Source organism: Polypterus senegalus, chromosome 9 (genome assembly GCF_016835505.1).
Source record: "Polypterus senegalus isolate Bchr_013 chromosome 9, ASM1683550v1, whole genome shotgun sequence".
In the NCBI taxonomy this organism is placed as follows: domain Eukaryota; kingdom Metazoa; phylum Chordata; class Cladistia; order Polypteriformes; family Polypteridae; genus Polypterus; species Polypterus senegalus.
The window spans coordinates 174,103,161-174,116,467 of record NC_053162.1 but is presented as its reverse complement, the minus strand read 5'-3'; the positions used below and the strand labels follow the sequence as shown (position 1 = coordinate 174,116,467).

Here is a 13,307-nt window from a genome sequence, read left to right as displayed (position 1 = left end):
GGATGAATGGCTACTTAGCTACTCCTCTGCCAGTTGCATGTTACTGCATTGACGAGTTATGTGCAGTTAATCTGCTAAAAGGCCTACAGCTCATTCTAACTGTAGTATTTTCACTTAGAATCTGCTGCTGTTGTCACTCAACATGAGGACCAAAGAATGCCAATGAAGAAGACTATTGTGAGCCTGATAAACAAAAATACAAAATCCAAAAACCTGGTCTGGTTTGGTGCACTACTAAAAAGGAAAGGTACTGGTGAGATCAGGAATACCAAATGGACTGGTAGATCAAGGAAGACCACTGCAGTGTGCGACAGAAAATGTGTTAGCTTACATATATAGGGCGAGTCAAAATTACATTAAAATGTGAATGGCGGAAACAATTTATTCACAAAACATACTTCATACATGCAAATTGATTTACAGGAATGTCTCAACCTGTTTGCCATCATGTTCAACACATGCACCATATGTGGCACATAAATTGTCCACAAAAATTGCATATAAATATATACATAACAGTATCATTAGTGTTCACATAATTTTGACTCACCCTGTATATAATATAAAAAAAAAAAAACACCTTTTCAACTGTCCTGTCTGAGGTGCAGGTGCTGCGGTGTCCAAGACGCCCATAAAGACAAGACTGCATGAGTATAAATTCAGAGGGTTCACCACAAGATGTAAAAAACACTGGTAAGCCTTAAAAACAGAAATACCAGCTAAGTAGTACATCAAAAACCTGTACAATTTTGGAACAATGTCTTATGGAAAGATAATATGAAGATTCACCAGTACTAAAGTGATGGAAAGAGAAAGGCGTTGAGAATGAAAGGGCCAACTCTTGAGCTGAAGAACATCAGCTCCTCTGTGAAACATGGTGGAAGCAGTGTTATGGCTTGGGCATGTATGGCTGTTCCCTCGTATTTATTGATGTCGTGACTAATGACAAAAACAGGATAAATTCTGAGGTGTACAGAGAGAGAGATCTTATCTGCTCAAATTCAACATAATGCATTAAAACTCAGTGAATGGTCCTTTATGCTGAAGCATGTCAAAGACGTAGAGCACACTGCTAAAGCAACCAAAGAGTTTACCAAGGCTAAAAAGTGCAATTTTTGAATGGCTGAGTCAGTCAGCTGACCTAAATCTGATTGATTATCCTTTTTACTTGCTGAAGACAAGACTTCAAGCTCCCAAAATAAGCAGCAACTGAAGACAACTGCCATACAGGCCTGCAAAAGAATCATAGAAACCCAGCACCTGGTGGAGCGGTGGCTCTGAGGCTAAGGATCTCTGCTGGTATCCAGAAGGTTGGTGGTTCAAATCATGTTATTGCCAAAAAGGATTCTAGTCTACTGGGCCTTTCAGCAAAGCACTTAGGTGCAATAGCTGAGCCTGTACCCTCACCCCAAAGGGTATGCGATAACTGCATTTTGTTGTACCTGAATAATTATTTATGGGTTCCAGACTACAGGCAGTCAATGAAATAAATATAAGTATTAAATTTGCCTATTTTATTTAAGATGACATAAATATGTCCATTTACCTTTGTCTCCTTAAAATAGAAGGAAGTACATATAAGAAGTCTTGCAATTCATACACTACTCACCCCTTTTTTAAATAATTACCCTCAATCTAATACTGAAAGCCTTTGATAAAAGCTCATATATTTTCTTTCATTTCAAAACAGGTATGCATGGGTACAGAGCCGTACTATTAACTTGTTAAGAAGGCAGGCTCTATTGTAGGAGTAAAGTTGGACAGTTTGACATCTGTGGCAGAGCGACGGGCATTAAGCAAACTCCTGTCAATCACGAAGAATCCACTGCATCCACTGAACAGGATCATCTCCAGACAGAGGAGCAGCTTCAGTGACAGACTTTTGTCACCATCCTGCTCCACTGACAGACTGACGAGATCGTTCCTCCCCCACACTATGTGACTCTTCAATTCCATCCGGGGAAGTAAACGCTAACATTATTATTAAAGTTATTGTCTGCTTTTACATGCATTTTTATTACTATTTAAATATTGTTTTTTGTATCAGTATACTGCTGCTGGATTATGTGAATTTCCCCTTGGGATTAATAAAGTATCTATCTAGCTAATAATTCATTTTGTCACTTTCCATATACTTAAAACCTGCACTGCAAAAGCTTGTATCTTTTAAACTTCTCTCTCTCTCTCTCTGTTGCACATGCCAGCTTAGAAATGCGTAAGAATCTTTACAAGTGTCCCAGCCCTTGATACATGCCTCGATAGCCTTCTCTGCATTTTAAAAATGTAAAATTATTGCATTGCTTTATAGTAGTAGTAGAAGCATGTGGAGTAAGAAGTCAACAGTTATAATACATGGTGTGGATAAAACTTTTTCCACTCTACCAAAAATCATGCAGATTGGCTAAAAGTAAAAATACCACTAAGAAAATGGTCTCTATCACTTCAAAAGCTTTTCAAAGGCTGGAACTAGAAAGCTTCATGGACATGAACTTGCATACATGGCGATACATGGAGTCCCTAAGACAGAGAGTTTAAAAAAAAAAAAGATGACAGTAGGCAAGTGTGGGCCCTATAGGCGCTCAATGGGGCATTTCTTGTATGAAGTACTATAAAGGCAGATATGTGAAATAGTAAGCACATCCCATTACATGTTTTTTGTCTTTACCATATGTTGACATATCAAGAGTTCATTTTCATTTAAACATTATCTATACTTAAAGCTAACACAACAAAATACCAGGCCACATTTGCATTCTGTAGTCCATTGCATCATTTAAGTAAACATACATGCTAAATTCACTTTTGGAAAAAGCAAGTACACCCCTACACTTAGACCAAAAAATAGAATCAGGCGCAAATGATTTGAACGTCATTAGAAAGGACCTTGTCTGAACTCTTCTTATTTAAATCTCAAACATTTAGTTGGGTTTACTCGTTCATGTTGATGTGTGTGTTATCATCATGGGAAGATTGAAAGAGCTCTTAGAGGCCTTCAGAAAGAAGGTTACAAATGGCTAGGAGAGTCTGGAAAGAGATTTGGAAAGTTCTCCAAACAATTGGAGATTATCTTCTAAACTGGGAAGTGATTAATCTACAAGAAGAGATGACTTCAAACAACTGCCACCTTGACCAGGCCAGGCTCCCTCAACAAGACCAGAATGTAAGATGTTGAAAGGAGTCTCTAAGAACCCCAGAAGTCCATCAAGGGACTAACAGGTAACATTTTCTACTTTTGACATCAAAGTGCATGATTCTACCATTAGAAAGCGACTGTACATGGGAGGTGCGGCAGGAGCAAACATTTAAGCTCTGGAAAGAACATTAAAGCAAGACTAAAATTTGCCAATGAATATGTGGGTAAAGACCAGGAATTTTGGAACAATGTGCTTTGTACAGATGAGCAAAGATAGTTATTTGGTGAAAAATCAAAGACGACATTTGAATAAAAGAACCTGATAACAACTGTAGAGTATGGTGGTGAAAATGTTTGGGGCTGCTTTGTTACATCAGGGACTAGGAAATTCACCATAACAGAATCCACTATGAATTCTTAATTGTACAGGTACTTGAGGATAATATGAGACCATCTGTCAAAAGACTGAAGCTTAAACAAAAGTGTACCTTATAACATGACAATAACCCTAAACATACCACCAAGGAATGGCTGAAAAGAAAGAAATGGAGGATTCTGGAAAGGTCATGTGAAAGCCAGGATCTGAAATCCATTGTGATATTGGGTTGAGGGATTAAAGGGGTTGAAACAGGTGCAAGACACCCCATAAACAGCTGAAAGAATTCTGCATGGAGGAGTGGAAGAAACTTTCTAACAAATGATGTCAGAGACTTCTAGATGGTTATAGTAACCATCTATTTGTGTGGGCAATACCAGCCATTACAGCCAGGAATGGACTTGCTTTTTTGAAAGACAGAAAAAATATATCTGATCATTTTTTGTTGAATAAATCTTTGCAGAATCAAATCTTTATTGGTTTCTTTCAATTACACCACCTTTACCTAAAGATACTGTTTAAAACAAGATCAAATCTTTATAGTTCCATGTAGGTTAAAAAAGAAAACACTACATGGGATGTGCTTACTTGTTCATGACTGTATATGGAGGTAAAGGAATACTAAAAGATTACTCCTGGGATTACAGATTTGGAATACAGATTTCAACTCGGAAACCTGACAGATAATAAAATACAAAACAATTTTGTAGTTTCTCAAACATTGTAAAAAGAATAGCTACACATTATACACTGTCACTCTGTGTTTGTGCTAATGTAGAGCAAAAGCCCCATCTACTTATTGTACCATTTAAAGTCACACATTTTTCATTTGAGAGTAAAGAAAGCGCTTGTTGTATAGTCAATTGTTATGGGTGACTTGTGCTTTCGGAAGATTTTAATGTGACCTAATGACAAAGATGCTGGACGGTAAAGCAGAAGGTTGTTGGTTCAGTTATGCTGTATTATTCAAAATAAGATGCATTACTGGCCAATGTATGGGAGATGTATAGTGCTTTAGAACGCTGTACATTATGGGTATGGGTAAGGCACTGCATAAAATGCTTTATTGATACAAAGTCATGAAATGAGGTTTCTGACAATAGAGGACTGGCAGTATTTCCTGGATTTGGGTAATCATCTTTTAATTTTAAGAGTTCCTGGGTCGCATTTTTGTATTTGGTACATGTGTATTCCTATGTATTCTTGGCATTTTCAAGAATATATTAACGCAACATCTGCATTCAAAGTACACAGACTTAGCCTTTTGGTGTTAAACTGCACTTCTCAGCTCCAAAAGCAACATGAGGTTTTGCCCTTATTTCTCTTTGAAGCTCGAGATGTAAACCCATCCACATAAGCAAACACACAAATTTAAAATTAGCCCTTGTCCCTTACCCTGGCAGCCCTGTCCTCATATGTGGGATCGCTCATTAGGAAGTCACACACCCCTCTGGTTGGAATACTAGTATTTTCTGTGATCCAGGTGTGTAAGTAGACTTCCCCAAGGACCCTCTTCATGTGCTCACGTGTGAGATGAGACTCCACTGCCTCTATCCAGGCAATAATCTCACTCATCTGCTCCTCTGATGTTGAAGTGCTGCTGTTCTCCTCCTGGTTAGAAGTTGGTTTGGGATCTTCGCTTTCCTCTTCTTCATCACCCTCTTCCCTTCCAGCGGCTTTCACAGAAATGCCAGACTCTCCATCCTTGATGAAAACCTTGGCTTCTTCATGTGAAGGTTTCCACCGAACTTCAGAAGGGGTGTTCTGAAGAGACTGATACAAGACCCGGAACAGAAAAAGTTTGAACCTCCATAGGTATGTTGATCCAGAAGCATGAACCTTGTCATCTAGCTCTTCTTGTAGCATAGGTGGGATGCGTTTATCCTTCAATACCTTCCATCGAACTAAATCCAGCAGGTCTGCTTGTTTGAAAAGATTTTGAATAGTGGATTCTAGAAGCTCAGCTGCTGCCTCATCTGGTGTCTTGAGGGTGACAAACTGGACTTGATAACTCCGGCTGGCTGGATGCAGCCCATTGGTCAGCCCTTCTGTGTTTACAAGGGCTAAGTAGGCTCCATTTGGGCTAACTGCAATGCCATGTGTCCTTCGTCCAGCAACCCCTTCAGGTAAACGTATCTGTTCCTGTTCAAACATCACAGCTACATCAGTGAAAATTGGTGTCAGCTTTTTGACAGTACTGTCAGCGGAACAGGTGTAGATTGCACCCCCATAGCGACTGGCAGTCATGGAAATAATTGAAGTTGAGTGTAGACCTGTAACATGAGAGTTGTGCACATTAAGTCCAGCCTTAGAGATGAGCAAAAGGCACCAAAAGAGATAGGATCCACGGGCAGCCACCACAAGACTACAGTTGCATTTTTGATAAGGATGATAGAGAGAAATACATTTTATATTGTGCACTGGAATCTGGTCCGTTTCCTGCCACAGGACTACTGGCTGCCGTAAGGTGAAATAGCCCTTCACTGCTTTTAAGTTTACAGGCAAGATCTTAACTGGCCCCACAGAGCTACCAACAATAAGCCCACTCATTTTTCTCCCACTATGCTCATATTCCCACCAGGCCAATACACTTGGCATTGACACACCCGACTGGATAGTGTTGCATGACACTACAGAATCTTTACCAGTGAAAGGCAGCTGAAACTGCCAAACAGCCACATCTCCATTTTCCAGAAGCACAGCCAAAAGCACAGTTCCAACATCTTTGCACTCATTATTAGTTTGGACCTTTTGAGTGGAACAGACGCTCGACCACTCCATGCGAACAGGGCACTGCATGTAATGCCTGTGCTGGTATTCAGACATATCTTGCAGCTGTTCACAGGGTGCACCTGCTCCTGACAAATTGTAAGATTTCTCTTCCAGCATTTGTCCATATGCCTCTGTCAGATCAACCAAAGGAGTCCACTCGAGTCTATTCAGATTGGCGTGGATGGTGAGCCTGTTGTCCAACGTAAGTGAGGCTAGCAAGCAACGGCCATTAGCATCACAGCCCAGTGGAGACCAACTTGTATACTTGAAGCCACGCAATGGAGGGAGGATTCCTCCTTCTGGATTTAGTACACGATCAAGCATGAAAGGCTGGCTCACAGTTGGATCTTTAGAAGTGGCAAATTTTTCTTTAATCTTATTCACTTGCTTCTCAGGTCCCACCTTGGAAAAGAAAAAAAAAACAAATACAAGTAATTGCAGTCAATTAATGGAGGCACAAAATGTTTACAAGAAAAATGTGTTTCTCATTCGGAGATAATTAAAAAAAATGAACAACTTAAAACATGGGCACCCTCATACATTTCACGGGCATTCTAGCTGAAAAAAAATTTAACATTAAGATTCACTCCGTTTAAAAAAACTTGCATTTATGTCACACGGCATTCCTCCAATTCTTGAAAGGTACATTTAAGATGTTATAGCATAGGTGACGTTAGGAAAGTGGGGTTATCTTTGCCAAGCTAGGGAAGGAACATGGAGCCTGTGCTCGCTTCTTCATACTATGGTCTTCTAATAGACTTGGTAATGCAGTTTACAATTCGGCAAAAATAGTTCTATTTACAAAATTAAAGTTTGTATTTCAAAAGTATATTGTTACTGCTGTCAGTAAGGTAACTGAATAACTGTAAATGGTGCAAAAGGTGTGAAGGCAGTATGCATACCTCATTAATTATCTTTCAGGAACAAAAATACCATAAGATGCATTGGACATTTTACAACACCCAAGCCTCCCATTATCCATCTATGTATCCAGGTAAGGGCTGTGAAGGACCCGAGTCTGTCCCAGAGGTGCACTGAGCATGTGCCACACTTTGTGCATGAAACTAGGAGAAATCTGCTAAATTCAAATAGTCTTTGCCCTTGTAACATTAAAATAGGCATATGATATTTGTCAATTTATTAAATATATAATAAAACATGTATGTAGTCATTTAATGGTATTTTAAATTTTGTGGAATCTTGGGAAAAATGTTACCGAAATATGCAATGCTGGTATATTACTGTAGCATGGTACTGTATAACGGCTATAACCAGGGCTGTCTGTGACTTTGGAGCTTTGTTTACTGGAGTCGGAAAAAATGTACTGACTGTAACTAAATGCAAATTGTAATGTGTTAAACTATCCAATTTCATATATACTAATTCAAAAAACTATTTTTTCTTCTAGCCTTTTGTTAAAAATATAACCTTTTCTATTTTGTAAGTTTTTGTCTATTGTTCAATGATACTCAATATTTGAAAGTTCTTTTACAGTATACACACGTGGACAAAATTGTTGGTACCCTTCAGTCAATGAAAGAAAAACTCAAAATGGTCACGGAAATAACTTTAATCTGACAAAAGTAATAATAAATAAAAATTCTATGAAATTTAACCAATGAAAGTCAGACATTGATTTTTCAACCATGCTTCAACAGAATTATTTAAAAAAATAAACTCATGAAACAGGCCTGGACAAAAATGATGGTACCCCTAGAAAAGACTGAAAATAATGTGACTAAAGGGACATGTTAATCCAAGGTGTGTCCACTAATTAGCATCACAGGTGTCTACAATCTTGTAATCAGTCAGTGGACCTATATATAGGGCTCCAGGTAGTCACTGTGTTGTTTGGTGACATGGTGTGTACCACACTCAACATGGACCAGAGGAAGCGAAGGAAAGAGTTGTCTCAGGAGATTAGAAAGAAAATTATAGACAAGCATGTCAAAGGTAAAGGCTATAAGACCATCTCGAAGCAGCTTGATGTTCCTGTGACTACAGTTGCACATATTATTCAGAAATTTAAGATCCATGGGACTGTAGCCAACCTCCCTGGACGTGGCCGCAGGAGGAAAATTGATGACAAATCAAAGAGACGGATAATACGAATGGTAACAAAAGAGCCCAGAAAAACTTCTAAAGAGATCTAAGGTGAACTTCAAGCTCAAGGAACATCAGTGTCAGATCGCACCATCCGTCGTTGTTTGAGCCAAAGTGGACTTCATGGGAGATGACCAAGGAGGACAGCATTGTTGAAAACAAATCATAAAAAAGCCAGACTGGAATTTGCCAAACTACATGTGGACAAGCCACAAAGATTCTGAGAAAATGTCCTATGGACAGATGAGACAAAAATTGAACTTTTTGCCAAGGCACATCAGCTCTATGTTCACGGACGGAAAAATGAAGCCTATCAAGAAAACAACACTGTCCCTTCTGTGAAACATGGAGGAGGCTCTGTTATGTTCTGGTACTGCTTTGCTGCATCTGGCACAGGGTGTCTTGAATCTGTGCAGGGTACAATGAAATCTCAAGACTATCAAGGGATTCTAGAGAGAAATGTGCTGGCCAGTGTCAGAAAGCTTGGTCTCAGTCGCAGGTCATGGACTATTCTAAAGTGGCCTTCTATGAGCCCTGACCTCAATCCTATTGAGCATCTTTGGAAAGAGCTGAAACATGCCGTCTGGAAAAGGCACCCTTCAAACCTGAGACAACTGGAGCAGTTTGCTCATGAGGAGTGGGCCAAAATACCTGCTGAGAAGTGCAGAAGTCTCATTGACAGTTACAGGAATCGTTTGATTGCAGCGATTGCCTCAAAAGGTTGTGCAACAAAATATTAAGTTAGGGGTACCATCATTTTTGTCCAGGCCTGTTTCATGAGTTTATTTTTTTAAATAATTCTGTTGAAGCATGGTTGAAAAATCAATGTCTGACTTTCACTGGTTAAATTTTATAGAATCTTTATTTATTATTACTTTTGTCAGATTAAAGTTATTTCTGTGACCATTTTGAGTTTTTCTTTCATTGACTGAATTTTGTCCACGTGTGTATAATATAAAAAACCCACAATGACATGGCTACAGCCTTTATACCCAAACTTTAACAGGTTAGGCTGCTAATCAGTAGCTTGATGATTGGCAGTGAGAAAATGCGTTGTATCTTGTATGTTGTGTGTTTTCAGTCAACATAGTAAATAATACTACTGTTCAAATGTTTGGAGTCACCCAGAACTGTTCATGCCTTTAATAGAAATTCATACTTTTTTTAACATGATACATCCATCCATCCATCCATTATCCAACCCACTATATCCTAACTATAGGATACGGGTTTTTATCAATCTTTAATTAATATTGTTTTTATCATTATGCTGCTGCTGGAGTATGTGAATTTCCCCTTGGGGATTAATAAAGTATCTATCTATCTATCTATCTATCTATCTAAGGCATTACTAGTGTATGTAATAGCCATTAATGCTTGAAAAGACTGATTAATTTATATTCACATATGGCTGCAAATCCCCATTTTCAGCAGTAATTCCTTCAGTGTTGTAATGGTTAACTCCCTTAGCTAATCCTTAATTAGTTATGATTACATGATAATTGGTTATTAGAGAAACCTTTTCAATTGCATTGGCACCACTGAAACCTGTTGTTATCCTGCTCAGTCATTTTAGAAGGTATTGGCATTCATAAAGTGCAGTTCTGGGTTCAAACATGGCTGAAATAAAACAGATTTCTCAAGAAACATGCTAGTCTCTTGTTTTTATTTATTTTTTTTTGCAGAATGATGGTTATTCCTTGTGACAGACTGACAAGAAACTGAAGATTTCATACAAAGGTGCATATTACTGTCTTGAGAGAAGAGAGCAAACTGAATCTAACCAGGTTAGAAAAAGAAAGGGAAAGCCCAGATGGACAACTGCAGAAGAGGATAAGAACATGATGTGTAAAAATGGGGCAGTGAATTTATAGATGTACGTTTATGTCTAAACTAGCAAATTGTGCTTTCGCAAGAATAAAATTGTTAATGAAACGATAATGAGGAAGAGAAGAACACCACATGTTATAGTAAGAAAGGAGATTTTAATAAGTAATGACTTGTGAGAGGACTCAATATTAAAATAGTCACAAGATTCTTTTGGGATGTTATTATAGTGTGAATAATTACAATACAAAGTATAACATGAGCAGATTAACAAGATATTCTGGATAAGAAGGGAAATGCAAGACACATGTAAGTTAGTGTGTGTGAAGTGTGGCCGTCAGGTAATGTAGTATACCAGCGTATATAATAATTGTCGGAAAACACAATTTGCTGCATAAACGTTATTGTCAGTGAAAATATATCCCTGTGTGTGTAACCCGCAAGTATCTGTACGTTTATTTCGGATTTCAATGTAACTCTGTGTACAACTGGCCATGGGTAAAAACAGGGCCTGGCAAGTAAACTCAAATGTTATTAAAAGGTTGTCGTTGTGACTTGGTGATGATCATACAATAACGAACGGGGAATTACCTATGCCATAATATAAAGGGAACATCTTGTTTTGAGTTGTCAGTGTTATGAAATCCCTGTAGTTTTTCCGTCACAATGTCTCTTGTTGTCTGGCAGTTTGCTGCTGCCCTTCAGAAAGGTTGTGTGTGTAATTCGTTTTTTGTTGACTATCCAGGTACAAAACTTGCTGCCGCTGATCTTCGGATAAATGTCGCTCTGTGGTTTGTCATACGTTGTCTTTGTTGTTCTAAGACATCTTGCCTGTACTGGTTGGTCTGGAGTGATGTCGATGTTTCTGCTTCTGTGCGTCGGTGTGAGTATGTAGGCCAGCAAACCGTTTCTGCTGGTCGTGTCTTTTCATGTTATCGGGAGGCTTAGGTTGAAGTGAAAGACAAAGTAGGCATAAAATGGTAGTGTCATAATGCAGTTTCAGTCAGTAACAAAGAATGCGCGGAATAAACAGTCAAATACCACAGTCAATAATTGGTCACATTGAAGAATTGAAGACTTGAAGGTAAGCCTAAGATCAAAACCCTGCCAGGAAGACAGATTCCTCACTATTGTTGTAGAGGGATGTAGTAGTTGTGGCAGTCGTCGTTTATACACAGATGGACACAAGCGAAATAATATAAGGATATTCAACGTTTTTATTCTGCTGTATTCAGCTAAATCCAGTTCTACAATTTGCTCACTCGGTTCTGTATGTGGGTGCAGCAATGTACTGTATTAGTACATGCTCCTAACCTCTCTCTGTATATATACACACACACTACTACTATTATTATTATGTATATACTTTAAAAGAATACTTTAAAGCAGGGTTCTCAAACCCTGTGGTCCTGGGGATTCACTGTGGCTGCAGGCTTTTGTTCCAATCAGATTCACAATCAGTGATAATAACTGATCTCATTTAAATAGCTGGTCTTTTTTATTTTCCCTTATTACACATTCAGAAAAGTAAAATAATATGATTTTCACATTTATAAAATAGGTAGAACCATTTCTAGGTTTTCAATATCTTTAAATGCTTAACTCACTTGTTTCCTATTATTTTGACCTTTTTCTGTGTAGTCTGCTTGTTTCGTTGTATCCTAATAATGACAATTAAAAAGAAGCAGAACGGACACCTGGGAAAATAACACTGAATGATGAAAGGCTGCAACTACTTTAGCATCAGACCTGCTATTTAGTAATTACTGGATTAAATAACCAGAAGCCCTGGAAAAGAACAATGAAAATCAGGATTAAAATGTGGTTAAAAAGTAAAAACTACATTTCCCTTATAACTGCTTAGTACTTTTTAATAAACTAGGGGGCTTCACCTGACAACCCAACCCCCCATCCCACACTGCACTACGCACCAGCCACTTCACGTCTCTGCCACTACGTGCCCCAAGGAGATGCAGTCAGTTCTCTGAAACTCCCTCTTAAACGGTGATACAATGGGAAACAAAAAGTTTTTTTTGTTTACCTCCTCTTTGCTTGATCAGCTGCTGGCTTGCTGCTGCTGCCGTGTGATCTGTGTGGCCCACTTCTGTCATGTCACCTATGTCCATATATATGATCTCTTTTCACTTTTAACCTTTCATCAATAACGCGTTGAATTTTGAATCCGTGTTTGGAATTACATCATGACAACACAACGTATAACTGACCATGAGTGAATATCGTTTCTTTCTCTCTACAAGAAATGTGTCCGGCAATAGTATTCACACAAATGATTTCTCTTGCAGGATTTCCCTTTCATCAAACAACAAACCTTTTAATTCTCACGGATATGCTTCTTCATTAAGAAGAAACCCTACTTTTTTTTTTTTTTTCCTGATGGCAACACAAATTATATGATCTATAAGTCTCCAACTTAAAGTATAACCTGAACAATATATTTGATCTCTTTTCGCTGTTCCGTTATTTCACCGAGTAATAATTTCCTTTTCTTTGCGCTAATACAGTCTTTACTACCCTTTTTTTTGAGACTTTCGAATTTTCGTACTTTCATTATCTCTAATCTGCTCTGCATGTGTACTACAACAAAGTTTTTGAATTATTTACGATGTTCTACTTTGTCATCTACCCTTTGTTTTACTTACGACCCCGGGTGTGGTTAAATCTCTTGGCACAAAGACTTGTCTTGCGGGATGTGAAAGTATCTCTCTGAGAAAAATCACATCTTGTATCCTTCCAAGATTTTTTTTTTTTTTTAATAATAGAGAGAAATTTACCAAACTTAGTTTCATAATTTCTACATTGACTCCAAAACACAGAAACTGGGTTAATAACAGATCACTTTGTTAGGCTAGCAGTCCCATTAAAAACAGAAATTGTTTGGAACAAAAACCTGCAGCCACAGGGAGTCCCCAGGACGGAGACTGAGAACCCACTGCTTTAAAGCATAACATGGCATGTTGAATACCTTAGTAAATATAGTTGAATTCAAAGTTATCAACTTCATGTTTTGTGCATTTACCAATTAAAAACAAGCACTTTCCAGGGGCATACTGTAATTCTTTTTATGGCAGACTAAGT

The 13,307-nt window shown here is 38.3% G+C and overlaps 1 protein-coding gene across 1 annotated transcript in view; it reads right to left on the bottom strand.

The window, feature by feature from the left end:
- gtf3c4 (general transcription factor IIIC, polypeptide 4) overlaps window positions 1-13,307 on the bottom strand; it is a 29,886-nt gene that overhangs the window by 14,207 nt on the left and 2,372 nt on the right. The window contains exon 2 of the mRNA XM_039764298.1: window positions 4,905-6,683. Coding sequence (XP_039620232.1) covers window positions 4,905-6,683 — 1,779 coding nt within the window. The remainder of the gene's footprint in view (window positions 1-4,904; window positions 6,684-13,307) is intronic.